A 20,180-nucleotide genomic window follows, 5' to 3' on the forward strand; every position below is an offset into this window, starting at 1 on the left:
TATACTTGATACCCTAAACTTCAGTCAGCTTGCAGTTTATAATGTGACAATTCTAATTAAATAATAGTTTGCATTTAATAAAAGAATAAGATTTACCTTTAGGAATGTATCAAGAGACCCATTTTCCATGTATTCAGTCAATATCATTACTGGTTTGCCTGTGTTAAAGAAGACATATTGAATTGAACAAGATTGCTTACACTGATCTATGTTTATTATATATCTATACATACTGAAATGAAACACTGAAATAATGCATATCTACAGCCTCACACACATTGTCTATAATTCAGACATGTACTTCATTGTCAAATCGATAAAATCAGTCATTGTCATTTAGTAAATACTTTTCTGTTTTCGTCCTAATTTCACCCAATATGCAGGGCAACAGTAATATATGTCCAGATTTTAGATGCCCACTCTTAAGTTGGTTCTTAGGTTGATGACCTGTTCTAATCAGAGTGTCAACCTGGAAACAAATTCCTTTGTTTCGCAGTGAACTAGAATGCTTGCATTTAAATATGGCAAACGTGACTTCAATGGTTTTTTAATGCCAGTGAAGAGCATTATAAAAGAATGACTATATGCAGGGCTACCATCAGGGTGGTACAGGGGAGCACCATACAAGAGCTTTGGCCTTCAGAGGAAATATAAGGAAATTTGAAAGTGGGTGGGGCTTTCAGAAAAGTGTTCTGGGATTGGGTGTAATATGTGTGGGGTTTTGTCATAATGAGGCATAGTCAGAGAAACAATAACATGATCATTATTGCTCCGGGATTTATAGGAACCCCATTTTACTAGTTAGCCAGACCATCCCCTGGAGGCTCTTTAGACGGATGAGCTAATAATTTGCCGCAGATGGGACAGTAGTGGCTAAGAAATTTGTTTTAATGGGACATATTGAATTGAACAAGATTGCTTACACTGATCTATGTTTATTATATATCTATACATACTGAAATGAAACACTGAAATAATGCATATCTACAGCCTCACACACATTGTCTATAATTCAGACATGTACTTCATTGTCAAATCGATAAAATCAGTCATTGTCATATAGTAAATACTTTTCTGTTTTCGTCCTAATTTCACCCAATATGCAGGGCAACAGTAATATATGTCCAGATTTTAGATGCCCACTGTTAAGTTGGTTCTTAGGTTGATGACCTGTTCTAATCAGAGTGTCAACCTGGAAACAAATTCCTTTGTTTCGCAGTGAACTAGAATGCTTGCATTTAAATATGGCAAACGTGACTTCAATGGTTTTTTAATGCCAGTGAAGAGCATTATAAAAGAATGACTATATGCAGGGCTACCATCAGGGTGGTACAGGGGAGCACCATACAAGAGCTTTGGCCTTCAGAGGAAATATAAGGAAATTTGAAAGTGGGTGGGGCTTTCAGAAAAGTGTTCTGGGATTGGGTGTAATATGTGTGGGGTTTTGTCATAATGAGGCATAGTCAGAGAAACAATAACATGATCATTATTGCTCCGGGATTTATAGGGACCCCATTTTACTAGTTAGCCAGACCATCCCCTGGAGGCTCTTTAGACGGATGAGCTAATAATTTGCCGCAGATGGGACAGTAGTGGCTAAGAAATTTGTTTTAATGGGACTGGTAAGCTTAAATCCTCTATGATCACTTGAAATAACTAAATATATATTTTTTACAGGTATAGGATCCATTATGGAAAATTTTTGAAATATCCCTTATCTGGAAAACTTCTGGTCCCTAATATTCTGGATACAGACATTTATGCTGAAATTTAAATGTTTTAAAGGGGATGTGTGCTAATATTTTAGGTAATAATGTTAGTTGCTCTCTTATGACATCATTAAGAAAAAATAACATATTAATCTCACTGATATTTTAGTTTAATCCTGACAATGTACTACCTTATTTATTAAAACTGGATTTTTTCTGAGCATTACTGAATGTCTTGTTTAGTGGTGCATGTGTACACAGATTGTTGTGGTCGCATGTGCATTCTGCTCAACACAGTCTTGAAGTGCTAGTGCTGCTGTATAGGAGAGAGGAGTAACATAAAAGAGATTGCGAGAGAATGGCACTTGTGAATTTAAAATGCAGATTTGAAGAAAATAATATTATAGAAAGGGAGAGAATGGCGCGAAGGCCAAGAAAAGCATACCTCCCAGGATTTGAAAAATGTAAAGACGGACAAAAAATCTGGTGTACGTAGTGTGGTGAAAATTTTTAACCACTCCCATTTTGTGACCACGCCCATTTTACAAAATTGGTCAGGTAATGGAGAGTTTGAACACATTTCTGGGGGGGTTTAGGACCATGTTTTATGTATTATAACAGTTTTGCTAATGAAGATGAAATTGCCCTTTATGCTGCAGTCCGCCTATTTTATTAGTTACAATTATATCCAAGTGTAGGTGCTGAGTATTCTGGATTCTGCAAAAAGCCTCTTATTTAATTAAGTTTCAGAAACACAGGAGATTCCGGGACTGCAGGATGAGCTATCAAAATTGGAACTGTCCCTCGAAAAATTGAACAGTTGGGAGGTATTGAAAAGAGGGGGAAGTAGATAAAATGGAACATATGGTTAAGTAAAAAGAGAAATGAGCAGAAAAAGGCACATTTGGAAAGGAAAGCAGGGGTGGGGGAGACAACATGAAAATTTGGTAAACAGATTAAACAGTATCGCAGAATGGGAAAGGAGGAGAGTGGGGCATGGAGAATAAGGCGTATGGTAAAAAAATGTAATGTAATGTAACCTGAGGGACACAGAAGGAATAATGAAATGGAGAAGGAAATTGTACAAAAGGTAAAATTACACATACTGTATATGGTGCAGATGTTATTAAGGAGGGGGATGAGGAGAATAGTATACAAAAGTCATTGAAAATAAATAGGGGAAAGTGGTAGGAGAAAGAATGGCACACAGAAGAGAAAGTAGTAAAGAGATCAAGAAAAAGAGGGCAAAGCAAATAACTGCTGGGATGAAAAAGAGAATCTGGAAAGTAAAAAGGAGGAAATCAGACAAACAGAAGAGAGATTGTGCATGTACTAATGGCAGGTGGACAGTAGACACAATAAAAGGTAAAACATTTATAATAAATGTAATGTCATATTTAAAAAATGGTTATTTGTTGAAGCATTTACAGTAAATGCTAAACAGTGTATTAAAAGAAATTGTCAGACAGGAAACAATAACAATGAATTTATAAGTGAATTGTGATTTGCCACTGCCCACCAATGCATGACATACTGTAAATCAAGTGTGGTTTATTCAGTTGTTTTTGAATTGGCCTATGCTAAGCCTAATAAATTCAGCTTGTGGAAGTGCTTTTGCTAAACTACATATTTAAGTATGGCATATGGTTTTAGGGTGTTTCTCACCACAGCTGCACATGCTGGGTCACACTGATCAAACTCACACTTGCAGATCAAGCAAAAAAAACACAGGTGGGCACAGGTTAGACATGTTTCCTTGCTCAGTAGGCAGCCCCATGGATTATGGTTCCTGGATCTCACTATGTGCTAGCAAAGGTAACGCTATTAAAAAAACTAATAGCGAACTAACAAAATTCATGTTTTGCAACATGCAATAGCTTTAGTAGTGCTTTTCCCTGAGCTCTCAATGTAACACAGTCAATATCCTTGTTATTATATGTTACATGTTAAGCAGCATTTGCATTTTGATCTGTTGTCATGCATTTCAACAAGTGCCCATTCAGATGCACATTCTTCACCCATCACCTGAACTCATTCTACTAAAGTCACATAGGGCCAGGTTCGTATATGCTGAACTCTATGCCACACTTTGAAGTTAATTGTTGAGAAAATTAGCATCGGATCAGGAAGCATGAAATTAAAGGTGCAAATAACACAACAAATTAGAAACCACAGTAGAAGTCGGGTGACTGCTTTAATGAGATTAAACAGGCAACAGCTTTGCAATATACTGTTGCTTTCAAACTTGTTTTCATATTTTTATGAAAAGCAAATGATTGTGTAAAAATATCTTTTGGGCTATAAACAGAAGTTGTTTCTTTTTAAATATAATTAAATAAATGTATTTTTTTTGAAAAGCAGAAACTAGAGATGTAGTATATAAAAAAGTCAGGCAGTATTCCAGAGAATATAGACCAAATCCACAAGAGAAATGGTATCTGTCTTGATCTAAATGCACACAACTCACTACTGAACAGCTGTGCATTTTACAAAGTAGTTTATTTTGACTGCCTACTGTAGAGAGTTTATGACTGCATCATATTCTTGGTCTGTGTTAATAAGAAATAAAAAACGTTCCTATGGTGGCAATTAAAAAGAAGGAAAATCTAAGATGTTGCATTAGGCTGAATTCTCAACTGCACAATTCAGATTTGGTAAGCTGGTTGTCAGTGATTTTAGGTTGTAAGCTCTTGTGAGCAAGGCCCTCCTTCTACTCCTGACAATATGCGATTCTAAAATGTGTGCCTACTCTGGATAATTGCTTCTGTCTATATAGTATGTGCAGACTGCTATGTCCTTTACTTGTATCCCCTTACTCCGTTAAACACTGTGGGAGAAAATAATGCTATATAAATAGTAAAAATAATGATGCCTCCATTTCATAATCTTATCAAACTTTAAAGTGGGAAAATGTATAAAGTAGAACACCCCCAGTCTATCTTCAGATGAAGAGAAGGATCTATAGTATAGAAACTTAGAAACCTGTTTACCAAAATTCAGATTTGTGTAATTTTAGAGGGTTTTGTTTCTACTTATATATATAATAAACTCACAGTAAACTCACAATGTAGACATAAATGTTACCTTATTAAATAACAAAATCTGAATATAAAAAACATGATTGAATAAAACCATGAAAAAAATACAAATACCTCAAATTCGTATTCTGTTTATCATTTTTAATGGGTCGAAAAGCTCAAGTAGACTTAGGAAGAACTCAAACTGAATTAATAGTTTACATTTTCAGTTTACAATATACTGTAGGTTTTGACTTTATGGGGATTATACATTTTTTTTAGCTTTTCTAAAAATGATTTGAAAAAAAGATGTTCAACCTTCAATTTTTTTAAACAGGGAAGTTTGTCTCTTTTCAAACTGAAGACCTCTCTATTCTATCAGACACAGCCCTTCCAAATGAAAGAAGCAAAAGTAAGTAGGGTGGTGCATGATACTCAGGGAGGTCTCTGCTGCTTTAGCAACATAATGACTTTATTTGCACACCCTCTATTATTTCTAACAGCTATGAAAGTAAATCAATACATGATTCGTAAAAGATATATATAATAAATGTATATATATATATATATATATACTGTATATATATATATATATATATACTGTATATATATATATATATATATATATATATATATATATATATATATTATAAATAGCATGCATTTGATTTATATGTTTTTGAGAAACAGAACTTACTTTTGGTGACAACTCCTTCCAGGCGGATGATATTTGGATGGTCAAACTGTCCCATTATACTTGCTTCACCCAAGAAATCTCTCCGCTGTTTATCACTATATCCGACTTTTAAAGTCTTTATTGCAATAGGAGACTCACGTTTTCCATTAAGTTTGATTCGCCCACTACAAACTTCACCAAATTCACCTAAGTAGCAAAAATAAATCAAAATTTAAGTGATACTGCAAACAATTTGCAAAGCATTAAAAAAGATACGAAATTATTAGATTGCTGCATTTCTTTCATGAAGAACATAGTAATGAAAACACCACTAACCACTGATTCGTGGGGATGTAGGGAAAAACATGTTAAATGTGATATGGGAATTTAGATGTAGAATGTAATGCCCTTGTTGATAAAAACGTGAACAATATTTATAATTAATGTAATAAACTGCTGGCTAGCAGTGGGTTAATGATTCTAATGTTAGTTCAGGTAAGTAGTCAGATACACCCTGGAACTTTTGGTATATTTATTAGAACATGGCAGGTAGATCTGGCCTGTTCCATGCTTGCTCTCAGCTTAACAGGAAGCACAAAAACAGGAATATGATCACCAAGCAATGGCAAAACAGCAGAATGCCCTTAACCAGAATGTCTTCACAAGCAGTTTACTACATTCCTCCCCTTTTAGCAAAAAGTAAATCTCCACAATATATATATATATATATATATTATATATATATATATATAACCAACAGTTATAACTCAGTTGAAAACATTTTAAGGCTGAAATGTCCAAGTTAACAATAACATAGTGACATTATAAGTCCAGTCTCTCAGGAGGTTTGCGTACTCGTATCGGATACCTCCGTTCACACTCAGAGGCTGTAGCACTGGTTGGATTAGAGCGATTGTTGACATCTGGTAATTCCTGTAAGGGCGCTACAGGTACTTGAAAGTCAATTGTAGAAAATGAAGGAGGTACGGGTGACACACTCTTATCTGGAACCAGATGCTCCACATGGACATGAACGTGACGGTTACCAATTTGCACCTCATACGTCAGGGGACCCCTTCTATGACAAATGGTCCCTGGAGACCAAAGGCGCCCTGAGTGGCGGAAATCTCGAACCAAGACCTTATCACCTGGGTAAAAGTCTGTTTCTTTGTCTGGAGCTATGATGTGCTCTGACTTGTTGCTTCTGATGTTTCTCCACTGTATCAGCTAAAGAGGGTTTAAGCAAATCCAACCTGCTTTGGAGGTGCCTCTTTAAAATAGTTCCGCTGGGGTACGTTCAGTAACTGAATGTGGAATATTCCTATAACTAAACAGAAATCGACAAAGTCTCAACTCTCCTGTAGTGCCAGCGGACTCACTGGCTACTGAGTGTTTCATCCAAGCTTTTTTAAATGTCTGAACTTCCCTTTCAGCAGCACCATTTGAAGCTGGGTGATAAGGTGGGGTCAATTTGTGTTTGATACCATTTTGTTTCAAGAAATACTGGAATTCCTGAGATGTGAACTGAGGTCCATTATCCGAAACCAATTCCTTTGGCAGACCATAGGATGCAAACAAATTACGCAGCAAAGTAATCGTTTTCTCGCTTGTACTTATTTTAGTGGGTAACACCTCCAACCCCTTGGAATAGCTGTCGATAACCAAAAGAAATGTTTGCTGGTTTATTTCAGCATAGTCAATATGGATTCTTTCCCACGGCGATGTGGCCCATGTCCATGGGTGAAGGGGTGCAGTGGGTGGCTGATTTTGTACAGAAGCACAAGCAGTACACTGACTTACAAAATTTTCTATATCTTGATCCAGGCCTGGCCACCACAGGTAACCACAAGCTCGTGCCTTCATCCTGTTTACACCTGGATGGCCTTCGTGAAGTTCATGCAAAAGCCTGACGATATTTTGGGGGAATGACAACCCGTATCCCCCACAGTAAGCAACCTTGATCTATGGAAAGCTCATCTCTCTTTTCAAAATATGGCTTAAGGATTTTGTCAGAGCTGTAGTTTGGCCAGCCTTTGGAAGTAAAGTCCCACTCCTTGGCCAAAAGAGGATCACGACTTGTAGCAGCTGCAATATCTTTACAAGAAATAGGTAGTTCTTCTGCAAATGAAACTTGAAAAATTACACTTTCGTCCTGAACATCTGTTGTATATGGGCATGGAAGCCGCGATAGAGCATCTGCATTCCCATGATCCTGAGAACGTCTATATACAATATCATAATCATATGCCAATAGGAGTAGGGCCCAACTTTGCATTTGAAGTGCTGCCAGTGTTGGAATTGCTGATTTTGGCCCAAGAATGGCCAGAAGTGGTTTGTGATCATTGACCAGTGAAAACTTCCTTCCATAAAGATATTTATGAAATTTTTTTATTCCTAAAATAATACTTAGTGCCTCCCGCTCTATTTGAGCATAGTTGCGCTCTGTTTGTGTTAGGGTTCTAGACGCAAAATCAATTGGATGTTCTTCTCCAGTAGGCAGTATATGTGATATAACTGCTCCAACTCCATAGGGTGAGGCATCACATGCTAATCTAAGTGGCTTACTAGGGTCATAGTGCGCTAGCCACTTGCTGTTGGTTAGTCTGTGCTTTGCATCCTGAAATGCTTTTTCACACTCTGCTGACAAAGCCCACTTGGTATCTTTCTGCTAAAGTTCATGTAGGGTTGCAACAAAGTTGACAGATTTGGAAGGAATCGTTCATAGTAATTTAGCAGTCCTAAGAAAGAGCGTAGTTCAGACACATTTGAAGGTGAAGGTGCATTAACAATAGCAGTTAACTTTGTTTCTGTTGGGTGAAGACCTTGTGCATCTATGCGGTATCCTAAGTATTCTACAGACTCCTGGAGAAAGTGACACTTGGACAATTTTACTCGCACCCCAGATGCTTTTAATTTTGATAACACCTTATCTAACAATGCCAAATGCTCTTCAACAGATGAACCTGTAATTAAAATGTCATCCAGAAAACAGACCACATGATCGATTCCTTGAAGAATCTGATCCATTGCATGCTGAAAAATTGCTGGTGCTGTAGATACTCCAAATGGTAAGCGCTGGTATTGGAATAAACCCTTGTGTGTGTTGATGGTAAGGAATGTCTTTGAATCTGGGTCCAGCTCTAGCTGTTGATTTGATAAATCAATCTTGCTAAAATATTTACCTCCAGCAAGTGTAGCAAACAAGTCCTCTACATTTGGTAGTGGGTAAGGTTTTGGTTCAATACAGCGATTGACAGTGACCTTGTAGTCACCACAAAGTCTAATAGTTTTGTCCTTTTTGGGGACCACTACAATTGGGGCAGCCCAGCTGCTGTATTTGTTAGTGACACAATACCATAATGTTCCATTCTTTCTAGTTCTTTCTCCACATGTTCTTTAAGGGCATATGGCAAGGGACGTGGCTTATGAAAAATGGGCTTTGCACCTGAATTTACAGTGATAGTTGCCTTTAGCCCCTTAATACTGCCAAAGTCTTCCTTAAAGAGAGAGTCATGTTTACTCAGGACCTGTTCCAGATTTTTGTGAAAGGTAGCTTCAGTTTGTCTGATAGTAAATATTTTAGCCCAATTCAGCTTTAAGTGCTTCAACCAATTTCTGCCCAAAAGAGTGGGCCTGTCACCCTTCACAGCCACTAAAGGCAATATAAATGACTGACCTTCATATGTGACTGGCGCTTGGATCTGTCCAAGTACAGGAATCTTCTCTCCAGTATAAGACGTGAGGTGTAAAGGTGAGTTCTGCAATGCAATTCCACCTAAACAGTTCTTGTAAACAAACTCTGATATTAGTGATACAGATGCACCTGTGTCCAGTAACATGTTTACTGGATGCCCATTAATTTCCAGCTTAATATGTATGCCATCATCTCCCCCATGCGTAGTATTGACTGTATTCAAGTCTGTGCAGTCACTTTCCTGACTGTCACAATTAGTCACGTATTGCCCCCTGCGCCTGCCTGGTTTGCTCCTGCAGACACGAGCAATGTGACCTAACTTCCCACAATTTCTACAGGTTTCTGATTTATATCTGCAGTTCTGTTGCTGATGCAGGCCCCCACAGCGGTAGCATGAATTGACCCTTTGTGTCTGAAATGCTTGCTCGCCTGTAACTGACACTGTAGGTGGCTGTGGTGAATTTGGTGAAGTGGGTTTAGACCATGTAGTTATTTTAGGGAGATCTGTAAATGAACAACTATTAAGCTCTTTGAATTGCTGAGAGTCACTCCTGGTTAATTCTATAGCCAAGGCAATGTTACAAGCAGACTTGAAGGTGAGATCTGTTTCATTTAGCAGCTTATGCAGGTAGAACTCATCATGGAGGCCACACACAAACTTATCTCGCAAAGCCTGATCCAGGAATGTACCAAATTCACAGGAGGCAGATAGCCGTTTTAAATCCAAAATATAGTCTGCAAGGCTGTCCCCCATGTTGTGATTTCTCCCATAAAATCTAAAGCGTTCGGCAATGATGATACGCTGGGGTTTATAATGCTGAGAGAGGGTCTCTGTAATTCTCTCATACGACAATTCAGTGGCCTTTGCAGGAGTTATAAGAGTTTTAAGGAGACTGTAGGTTTTTGCTGGTAGTGTAGCAAGTAAAATATCTGCTTTCTTTTCCTGACTAACATTATTTGCAGACAGCCATCTCTCAAATATTTCCAAATAAGGCTCAAATTCTTCAGCAGATTCTGAAAACTCTGGGACTTTCCCAATGGCAGACATTGTAAGAAGTTACTCACTGTGCAGAGAAGAATTATGCAGCCCGTGCAGCCTGTTTGCTCTGCAGCTGAGTCTGTTTCTGAGTCCAGTAACACAAATCCTCGTCACTACTGTAATAAACTGCTGGCAAGCAGTGGGTTAATGATTCTACTGTGTTAGTTCAGGTAAGTAGTCAGATACACCCTGGAACTTTTGGTGTATTTATTAGAACATGGCAGGTAGATCTGGCCTGTTCCATGCTTGCTCTCAGCTTAACAGGAAGCACAAAAACAGGAACAGGAATATGATCATCAAGCAATGGCAAAACAGCAGAATGCCCTTAACCAGAATGTCTTCACAAGCAGGTTACTACAATTAACATGCTGTTTTGGTTTGGCTACAGAATTACAATAAGACACCATGCAGTTTTTCCCTAAAAAGATGGTTGGATGGAGTCAGAGACTATATAACTAAGGGGAGTACCTGTGACCCTTTGGCCAGAGTGATTGGCACAAGCCTGGGTCTCAGGACCTAGTCAGGTAATATTAGTTAGAGAAAAGTTAGCGTCTGTCACTGCAGCAATAAGAGTCAGACAGACTGGGGTGAGTGGGTGTTAATACCCCAGGGTAAAGAGGCATTTTATACAGCTTCGGTCCTTTCAGTCCCAAGAAGGGATGTTTCAGGATTCACTTCAGGGCTTTGGCCATGCAAAACAAGATAGAGGAGAGCATTTTTTTAAAATTTAGCTAATTGAGAAGGGACACTGCAATACAAAAGTATGACTCTGGGACTCTTTATTTTTGGTGTCATAGTATGAAATGAGCATTATAGATACTGTAGCTAATAAGGATATGAAAAGCTCTGTATAAAAGATATTAAGCTTGTTCTCAAAATCCAAAAAGAAAAAAACAGAGGGTTCTAGCATTTAACAACACAAAATGCATTTGGCATCTCACCTCTCAGGACTTATATTGCTTTATTTGAATCAAGCTTTACATATAAGCACTGAACTGCTTCAGATTGTTGGACTTCAGACTGTTGTTGGGAGTTAGTCCTCCCATGCAGCAAATATGATATCCCCCTTGTCTGCATGATGGTCAGTCAATCAGCCAGTCAGTGTATGCATTCGTAAATATAACCTTATTTATTCAATATACAAATTATTTTAATTAACAGAAATATGTAGATAAAAAAGTATATTTTTATCATAACAATGTTGCGAGATCTTATATGCCTTATTTTATTTTCCTTAATTTTTCTTTTGAAGACATTTACTGGTGCATCAAGGGCCTAACTACTGAGGAAGCAGACCCTGCAGCTGCCAGGAGTTATAGGGGCACATAAGGCCTTAATTAGTGAGCAATTTCAACATATTTTGAGAAAAAAGAACAACCTCTGGATATGTTGGGGGCCCTAAACTTAATTTGCCACTGTGGTACATTTTACCAATTTTCATGACTTGATGTTGAACATTAACACCTTCATCTTCCCTTTCCAGCTGCTTTTTTACCTTATTTTCTGCCCTCATATGAATAATATATCACAGTACCATCAAGGGGTTCATTGGAGTACTGCACAGGGCATTATGAAGAGAGCACAACTAAAGACTGTATTTTAAAATTATGTGATTGCAGTAGGAAAAATAGCTGACTATTCTATTTGTAACGCCAGTGCTCATGGGCTCATGAGATGTATTGTCAAATATGTAACCTTTTCATAAAGTGCAGTTTAATAAGATGGACATGTGCCTACAATATTTTAAGTAATACAATGGCACCAGCAACAGTTACATGGGCATTGTAATTTTGTATTACATGTCAAAGGGCAAGTCAATCCCAAAATAAAAGTTTGCATAATAACAGAAAAAATCATTTAAAGCAACTTTCCAATATACATTTATTAAACATTTTTCCAGAGACCATCCCTTTAGACTAGAGCACGGGTCCCCAACCTTTTTTAGCCGTGAGCCATATTCAAATGTAAACAGAGTTGGGGAGCAACACATGCAGCGTCGGACTGGGAGGTGCTGGGCCCACCGGGGCTGCCGAATCATGGTCCCCCCCACCATACCCAGACGCAAATCTCCCTTTGTCCCGGAGGCCATGAAGGAGCGCTGGAGCACAGGAGCTGCCAACTGTGGAGGTCTGACCCTGAACAAAAGCATGAAAAAAGTCCACAAGGATGACTAATAAGGCATGTGATTGGCTATTAGGTAGCCCCTTTATGGCCTGGAAGCATACATGAGTTTCTCTTTGGCAGTACATCAGGTTTTTATGCAACCAAAGTTGCTTCCAAGCCTGGAATTCAAAAATTCCAACTTTGAGGCTCACAGGCCACTGGGTAGGGATCACTGGACTAGAGGAACAGTAGTTTCATTTAAGTAGCGTTGATGGTTCTTATTAAATACTAAGGGGTCTTTTTATCATGCTGTGTAAAAAGTAAAGTAAAACATTACCAGTTATATTGCTCATAGCAGCCAATCAGATTTTTGTTTTATACCTGTTGAAATCTAGTTGCTGATTAGTTGCTATGGGCAACAACACCAGAAATATTTTTACTCCACTTTTTACACAGCTTTATAAATAGGCCCCTAAAAGTAAAAAAAAAAGACAATGTATATACTCACCTGCTCCAATTACTCTCTCAATGGTTATGTAGGAAGCATCTATCTCCTTTGCAAATTCGTGCACTGCTTGGTTTGGGTCTTCATATGTATGTGGGTCAATATATGTCTTAATTCCTGGTAGTTTTACTGTAAAGGAATATAACAAAATGTAATTGTTTTTGAATTAAGCATTTGCATATCTGCACTGCTCATTCTGACTCTTAGAACAATGTATCTGAAAATAACTATCATTATGCCAAGACATCTGTTCTCACGGTGCTTGTAAGCTTTTTCATAGGTCTGTAAATAAGCTAGCTTTGCCAAACTGTTTCAAGACCCAGCAGTACAACAAGGGATAAACAAATACAGTTTTCAACTGCAGGTACATTTATAAATAACTTAAAGGAACAGCAACTCCAAAAATATGAAAGTGTTTTAAAATAATGAAAATGTACTTGTTGTACTGCACTGGTACAACTGGTGTGTTTGCTTCAGAAACTCTTACTACTAAACAAAGCTGCTGTGAAGCCATGGAGGCAGCCATTTAAATCTGAAAAAGTAGAAAAAGCACAGGATACACAGCAGATTGTAGTATACAACAGGATTCTTCACAGATTTTTTTATTTACTGTGTATTCTCTGCTTGAATGGTTGCCACCATGGCTACACAGCAAATTACTTATACAAACTGTAGTTTCTGAAGCAAACACACCAGTTTTACCAGTGCAGGGCACCAGGTAACATTATTTCATCAATTCTTTAGCACACTTTCATATTTGGTATTACTGTTCCTGTACAGCCATTGCAAGTTTACACATAATAAGAGTTTAATATATATACTGTACTGTTGCCTGCTAAAGGTCCTCTATAAATAAGTTTGCTTTGTCTTTACTTGCTCCTATAAAGAGGTTTGTAATCCCATTAGCAATAGCCAGTAATGGAAATGTACAGTCATGACAGCACCTTGGAGAGAACATCCAAGGTGCTGTAACAGCTGATGTTGCCAATAACAACCAATCAGATTTTTGTTTTCTAACTTGTAGGTTACTGTTCAAATCTAATTGCTTATTGGTTGCTATGGGCCATCACCATGATGTTTCTCTCCAATGATAATAAATATGCCCAAGAGTGCTTATACTGTATATTTTGTAAAGAGATATTTCATAATACTTTTTCATCACAGAAATTCCCCTGTCCTAATTGCTATTCAGAAAATGTGTAACTTGAGAAGGTATGCGATGGTGCTCAAAAGGAAGACTCTGATCTAACAGTAGTAACATCCCGGAAGTATCCATTATAGCTAACAATTCCACTATCACCCCCTCTCCCCAGGCCCGGTGCCTTGGGGTTATCCTAGATTCTGCCCTGTCATTCACTCCTCATATCCAGTCACTTATTAAATCATGTCACTTCCAAAAAAAAGGAACATATCCAAAATACGATCATTTATCACCCAAGATGCGGCCAAAATTCTTATTCACTCTCTATAACACGTCTAGACTACTGTAACTCTCTTTTAATTGGCCTTCCCCTCCAGATACTGTCACCTCTCCAGTCCACAATGAACACTGCTGCGAGGCTCATACACCTCAGCAACCCCTCCTCCACTGCCACACCATTCGGTCAATCCCTGCACTGGCTTCCGCTACCTTTCAGAATCAAATTCAAATTAATGACCCTGACATTCAAAGCACTTCATAACTCTGCCCCACCCTACATCTCTGAACTCATCTCTATATACTCACCCAACCGCTTACTACGCTCCTCTACTGACCTGCTACTCAACTCCTCTCTCTGCTCCCCTCCTCTGGAACTCTCTCCCACGGTCTGTCCGACTTTCTCCCAACCTTTCTGCTTTCAAGAAATCTCTTAAAACACACTTCTTTCGAGAAGCCTACCCTCACTCTGCTTAACTACCAACACCACATACAGTACCACATTTCTCACCCACTTAATTCAATCTTGCCCACTCCCACACCTTGTGTATTACTCCCTTCCCTTTAGAGTGTATGCTCTTTTGCATACGGCCTTCCTCATCTTTTGTACCGGTATTGATTGTGATATATGTAACTCCATATGTTCTATGTATATAATTCATGTGATTTCGTTGTATAATCACATTTACTTTACAGTGCTATGCAATATTTTGGCGCTATATAAATACATGTTAATAATAATAATAATAGTAGCTGTAACCACTTAAAATTTAAATTGAAAGAGTGTCAGATACTGGTCATTTAAATGGCACACTAGTAACTATTAACATATTTCTCTATTATGTAAGTCTGCACATATATCCCTGAACTATAGGTGGTAGATTTTAGGAGGTGAATCAATTTAATTGAGCCCCACCACACATGACAATAACATATTTATTGTTCAGAACTTACTGTGCCCATTGTGAAAATGCATCTTTTCTTCCTCTGGATCTTGTTTAGCTATGCTGTAGCCACAACGTCTAAATGAAAACCATTTCAAATATTTTTAAAACACCAATATCAGAATTGCTTTTGAATACATTAAAAAACAGTTTTCTGGAATAAGCTATATGAATAAAAAGGTAGAAAAATAAATTAGGATGGCATAAATGTGATACCTTTTGATGGCTAAATATATAGAAATAGTCATACGAAATAATAAAAAAAGAGTGAAGTTTTGTTGGTTCCCTAGTCAGTTAAGTGTTTGTTTCCTAGCCGGTTAAAGGAGAACTAAACCCTAAAAATGAATGTGGCTAAAAATGCCATCTTTTATATACTGAACTTATTGTGCCAGCTTAAAGTTTCAGCTTCTCAATAGCAGCAATGATCCAGGACTTAAAACTTGTCACAGGTGGTCACCATCTTGGAAAGTGTATGCAACACTCACATGCTCAGTGGGCTCTGTGCAGCTGTTGAGAAGCTAAGCTTAGGGGTCGTAGCAAATTATCCAGCAGAAAATGAGGTTGGCCTGTAATATAAGCTGATGCTACAAGGCTGATTATTAAATTCTGATGCTAATTGCACTGGTTTCTGTGCTGCCATGTAGTAATTATCTGCAGTCGGACTGGCCCACCGGGATACCAGGAAAACTCCCGGTGGGCCCAGGTGTCAGTGGCCCCTCATGCTGCTAAACTTTTGGCCTATTTCATTTCCATTCACTATTTCTATGAGAACAAAGTGGCTAAATATGTGGAATAATAGGTTATAGTATGTAAAGAAAACAGACTTGGAGAAGAGAGGTTGAGTAAGAAGAGAAAAAAATAGTACTAAGGGTGGGCCCCTGGTCTAAGGTTTTTTGGTGGGCCCCTGGTGTCCCAGTCCGACACTGATTATCTGTATTAATAATGAATCAGCCTTATATTGTGACATTTATATTATTTTTTTATAATTTTTATTTTTATTGAAGTTTAATTGCAATGTTCCAGCCAACTTCACAGAAAAAGTTTTTTCATAAGTAATTACATTGTTTCTCAGTAAGGTTACACATATTTATATTGTTTATGTTATAATATATAGGTTAAACGTTAACACTTCTGATATATTGTTCAGATAAAGAAAATAGAAGTCAAGCAATATCAATATTTCTCTTCACATCTGTTGTGTGGATAAATTCAGTGTGCTGTCTGTAGTCTGGTGTCTGGGGGATATGCGTCAGCTAGGTTGGAAATGATTTTGGGGAAAGGGGGAAAAGTGTAATGGGGGGGAAGATTCCAGGATTAAATTTTATTATTGTGAAAATGAGTTTGTGCAAATATAATCTTAGACACCTTCATAACATACTTAAACTTTAAATAGCTCAGTAATGAGTAACAAAGTATTAGCATACATATAGTTGCAATTATACTGTTAATCAAAAAATGTTTTCCCTGGTATGGTTTGGCAAAGGCTAATCATTTCGGTGTCAGCTTATGAAACCCTCAAGTTATTGAGTCCAGGGCAACCAAGTGGCCCAGTGTTTCCGTATTGCAGTTTGAGATTCAGCATGAATTTCCTTGTTGCGAATATCCTCCATTTCAGCAATCCATTTGGAGAGAGTTGGTATGAGAGTAGATTTCCATTTGCGAGGAATGACATTTTTTTGCCGCATTTAAAGCATATTTTGATTTTTTATAATGGTGCGTCGAGGTGGTGTTGTGGTGGAGCAGAGCAGCTGCAGGTGTCATATCAATGATTAATTTAAGTTTATCATTGCATATTGTCAAGATCTCAGTCCAGAATTTCTGTAGAAGAACATGTATTAACCTGGCCCGTAAAATGTACATTCTATGTGTACTGTATATTGTGAGTGGGTCCCTAGGCTCAGTAAGTGACAGTAGCACAGAACATGTGCAGAATCAGCAGAAAAGAAGATGGGGAGCTACTGGGGCATTTTAAAGGCACATTTCTTCCCTGCTAAACGGCTGTGGTTGCCTTGGGCTGGTACAGAAGCCCAAAACATGTAATGTACAACATTTCTAGCTACTTCTTTAGTTACGCTTTCGCTCTCCCTTAAAGAGGAGCTTGTGCCATTGCACATTAGCCTTGCTGAAACATAAAGTGATATTTTTTATATAAATGTAAACTGTATTATTATGAGTCACATTAGATATTTTACCCATGAATTAAAGGTCTGCTGCATCAGCATGGATTGGAAGTAGTTGTAGCCCCATTAGGATGTAGGCACGTTCTGTGGGTGGGTTAGGAATCCCATTGGAACATTAAACATTCTAACCTTGCTGCCTTCCCGTAAATTCCTTTACCAGGTGCTTGCTTGTTGCTAATATAGGTCGAAGTAGAAATTGTATGCACTCCCAGGCCTTCTCGTATGCAATAATCTGGTGCTCAGTCCTCTAGGGAGACGGCACTCCCATGGGTTCACAGGAAACGAAGAATTGAGGAAACGGCACACAGAATTGAATGCAAAAGGGGATATACCCCTATGGATTTATTATGTCAAACAGCACAACGTTTCTGGGGCAGGCCCCTTCATCAGGTGACGAAGGGGCCTGCCCCCGAAACGTTGTGCTGTTTGACATAATAAATCCATAGGGGTATATCCCCTTTTGCATTCAATTCTGTGTGCCGTTTCCTCAATTTGTCGTTTCTTGTTGCTAATATATCCATAACTGTTTTGAAGAGGTAACTATTGGATTCTTGGCATTAGATGTGACCACCTTTTATATTTTATTCCAAAAATGACCCTGTGGTTATTAGCAGATCATAGAGAGCTACAGATCATGAGAGCTGCAAATCAGGAAGTCGTGTTCTGTTAGATATCCAGTCACTCCAGTCATTATAGATTACATTTTTGGCTAACTAACTATATTAGAAACATTTTTTTATTTTGCACAGCCTATCTATTTACCCAGTTTTTATTTTTACACTGAACTGTTCTTTTAAACTGACTGCATTTGCATACTACTTAATATATGATATGATTGTTTGATCCCAGGCGGGTTATTTGCTAAAATGAAGTTCTTGTGCATTCCATTAGAATAGTATATTCAGTACCCAATCAGACTTCATCTGAGAGAAGATCATATCCACTTACTATCGGTTTTGCAGGCGGAGGTCTCGGTTTTTGCCCCACATATGCAGAAATACAGTAAGCTGCTGACATGGACAGGAATGGTCAAGGTTGGTCAGTGTCAGACAACTTATGAATGTTTTAAAATTCAACTGGGAGATTAGTCTTACTGAAATTTCAAATAAATAATATACATATAAATGGCAAATATAAAACTTTTTATATTCAAATGTATATTTGAATATATCATTGTGTGGTTGATAGCCCACAAACTGTCATAAGATCCAAGCATGTAGCTAAATACTTCAGAACCATAGGTATACTGACCCAGTTTATATTGTGGTGCTGAATGTAAGAGACTGCGCTGCTTCACAGCAGAATGTACATGCTCCACACATATTTACGGCCTCCAGATTCCTGGAGATTACTACACACATAGGGATATAACTAGGTGTATAAAATAACTTTTGTCATGTCTAAATGTGTTCTACTTTATTATCCAAAGTGATATTAAAAAGGCACTGGAAGCAGCTTATTTTTATATCATCTCTAGAGCACTATAAATGTGTACAGCAGCATATCATATTAACATATAAACCTCAGTATGAAGCACTAAATAACACCTCAGAAGGTTTTAAAATGGTATTGCTTCATTGGTTTGACTTTTCTAAAAAATGTATCTGCTAAAGCTCTTTTCATAAGAATGTTCATACATCTAGTTGAAAAACACTAGTTTGTTACCTCCACATTACTTGCATGTATTACTGCCCAAGTGCAAATTTGCTCAGTTTTGACTAATGAGCCCCAATAATAGTTTTTGGGGTAATGCAATAAAAAGTTAACCTTTTGTTTACATCTACACCTACGCCAATCAAGCGTGTTTTTAAAAAGCAGACCAGTAGATACTTCCCATTTCAGTTGCTATGGGCTAATGGACTAGTAACAAACTACCCCTTTTAAATACCTTTTGACTATTTTGCATGAACCATTTATCAATCTCTTTAGTGACCACCATTTTTAGCAGTGCAATGTTTGGGATCCTTGTCAGGAAAGAGCAAAGTTAGTCTCAGTAAAATTACATGGGCTACTGAACTGAACTGCATCCTACTGCACTGCACTAATTTCATAATTTTAGTTTTATAGGTAAGGCCATAAGCCCATACATGAACATATCAATATTTCATTTCAGAATGAACTGAGCACAATGCGCAAATCTGCATTGTTAAAAGCTACCATACCTTAATTTTTTATTTCTATTATGTATTTGTTTAATGTTAAAGGACCATCGCATTATTCTGCTGAAGTTTGCCTACTACGAAGGGACTTCTTTAGCTGGCATAGATTTATGGTATCTGTACAGGCTATGGGAAATCAAGATCTAATATAGGGATATATGCTTGCTATGGTGATTGCCATTTATAGCCCTGTTTAACTGACCTGGAAGGTGGTAAGGAAGCCTGTGAACAGCTGGAGAGAAAAGAAAAGGCAGCTCAGGCAATGCTAAATCTGCAAGGTGAGCATATAAGAAATAAAGCAACATGCAAAAAAATCTACATTGAGGCCTTAACAGTTAAATTATTGAAATCATATGGAAAATTTATAAAAAGTGTTAGTGCCCTTTAAAGAGGTGAATGTATAACTATTTTTACTACACCTTCTGATGTTATCAGTGTATTATGTGCCTACTGTTCCAGGCCGTGTTACCCTCACCTTTTCATACCAGTAGTTTTCCTATTGCTTTATAATCCCCTAACAAAAACACTAATGGGTACAGGGTTAAGAGCATAGATTTATCAAATTGGGACGTAAAATTTTTCCTAAAATCATGTACGACATATTTACAGCATAGTTATTCCACATACTGTATTTTTATGAATTCAATTTTTTAGAACATTTTTATGTGATATGAGTGCAATTAATTTGAAATTAAGAAAGCAAAGTATTGATGTCAAATATAGCTGCAATGACAAAT

At 37.6% G+C, this 20,180-nt stretch overlaps 1 protein-coding gene across 2 annotated transcripts in view; it reads right to left on the reverse strand.

Annotated features, from left to right (window-relative positions):
• LOC108704562 (ephrin type-A receptor 5-like) overlaps positions 1-20,180 on the reverse strand; it is a 311,050-nt gene that overhangs the window by 29,877 nt on the left and 260,993 nt on the right. Inside the window, exons 9-13 of one of the 2 annotated variants that reach the window (XM_041579737.1) lie at positions 19,646-19,675; positions 15,115-15,182; positions 12,747-12,872; positions 5,424-5,609; positions 97-158 (exon numbers count right to left, since the gene is read on the reverse strand). In XM_041579737.1, the coding sequence (XP_041435671.1) occupies positions 97-158; positions 5,424-5,609; positions 12,747-12,872; positions 15,115-15,182; positions 19,646-19,675 (472 nt within the window). The remainder of the gene's footprint in view (positions 1-96; positions 159-5,423; positions 5,610-12,746; positions 12,873-15,114; positions 15,183-19,645; positions 19,676-20,180) is intronic. The other variant, XM_041579738.1, reaches the window with a different exon arrangement.

This window comes from Xenopus laevis, chromosome 1S (assembly GCF_017654675.1).
Source record: "Xenopus laevis strain J_2021 chromosome 1S, Xenopus_laevis_v10.1, whole genome shotgun sequence".
Taxonomy (NCBI): domain Eukaryota; kingdom Metazoa; phylum Chordata; class Amphibia; order Anura; family Pipidae; genus Xenopus; species Xenopus laevis.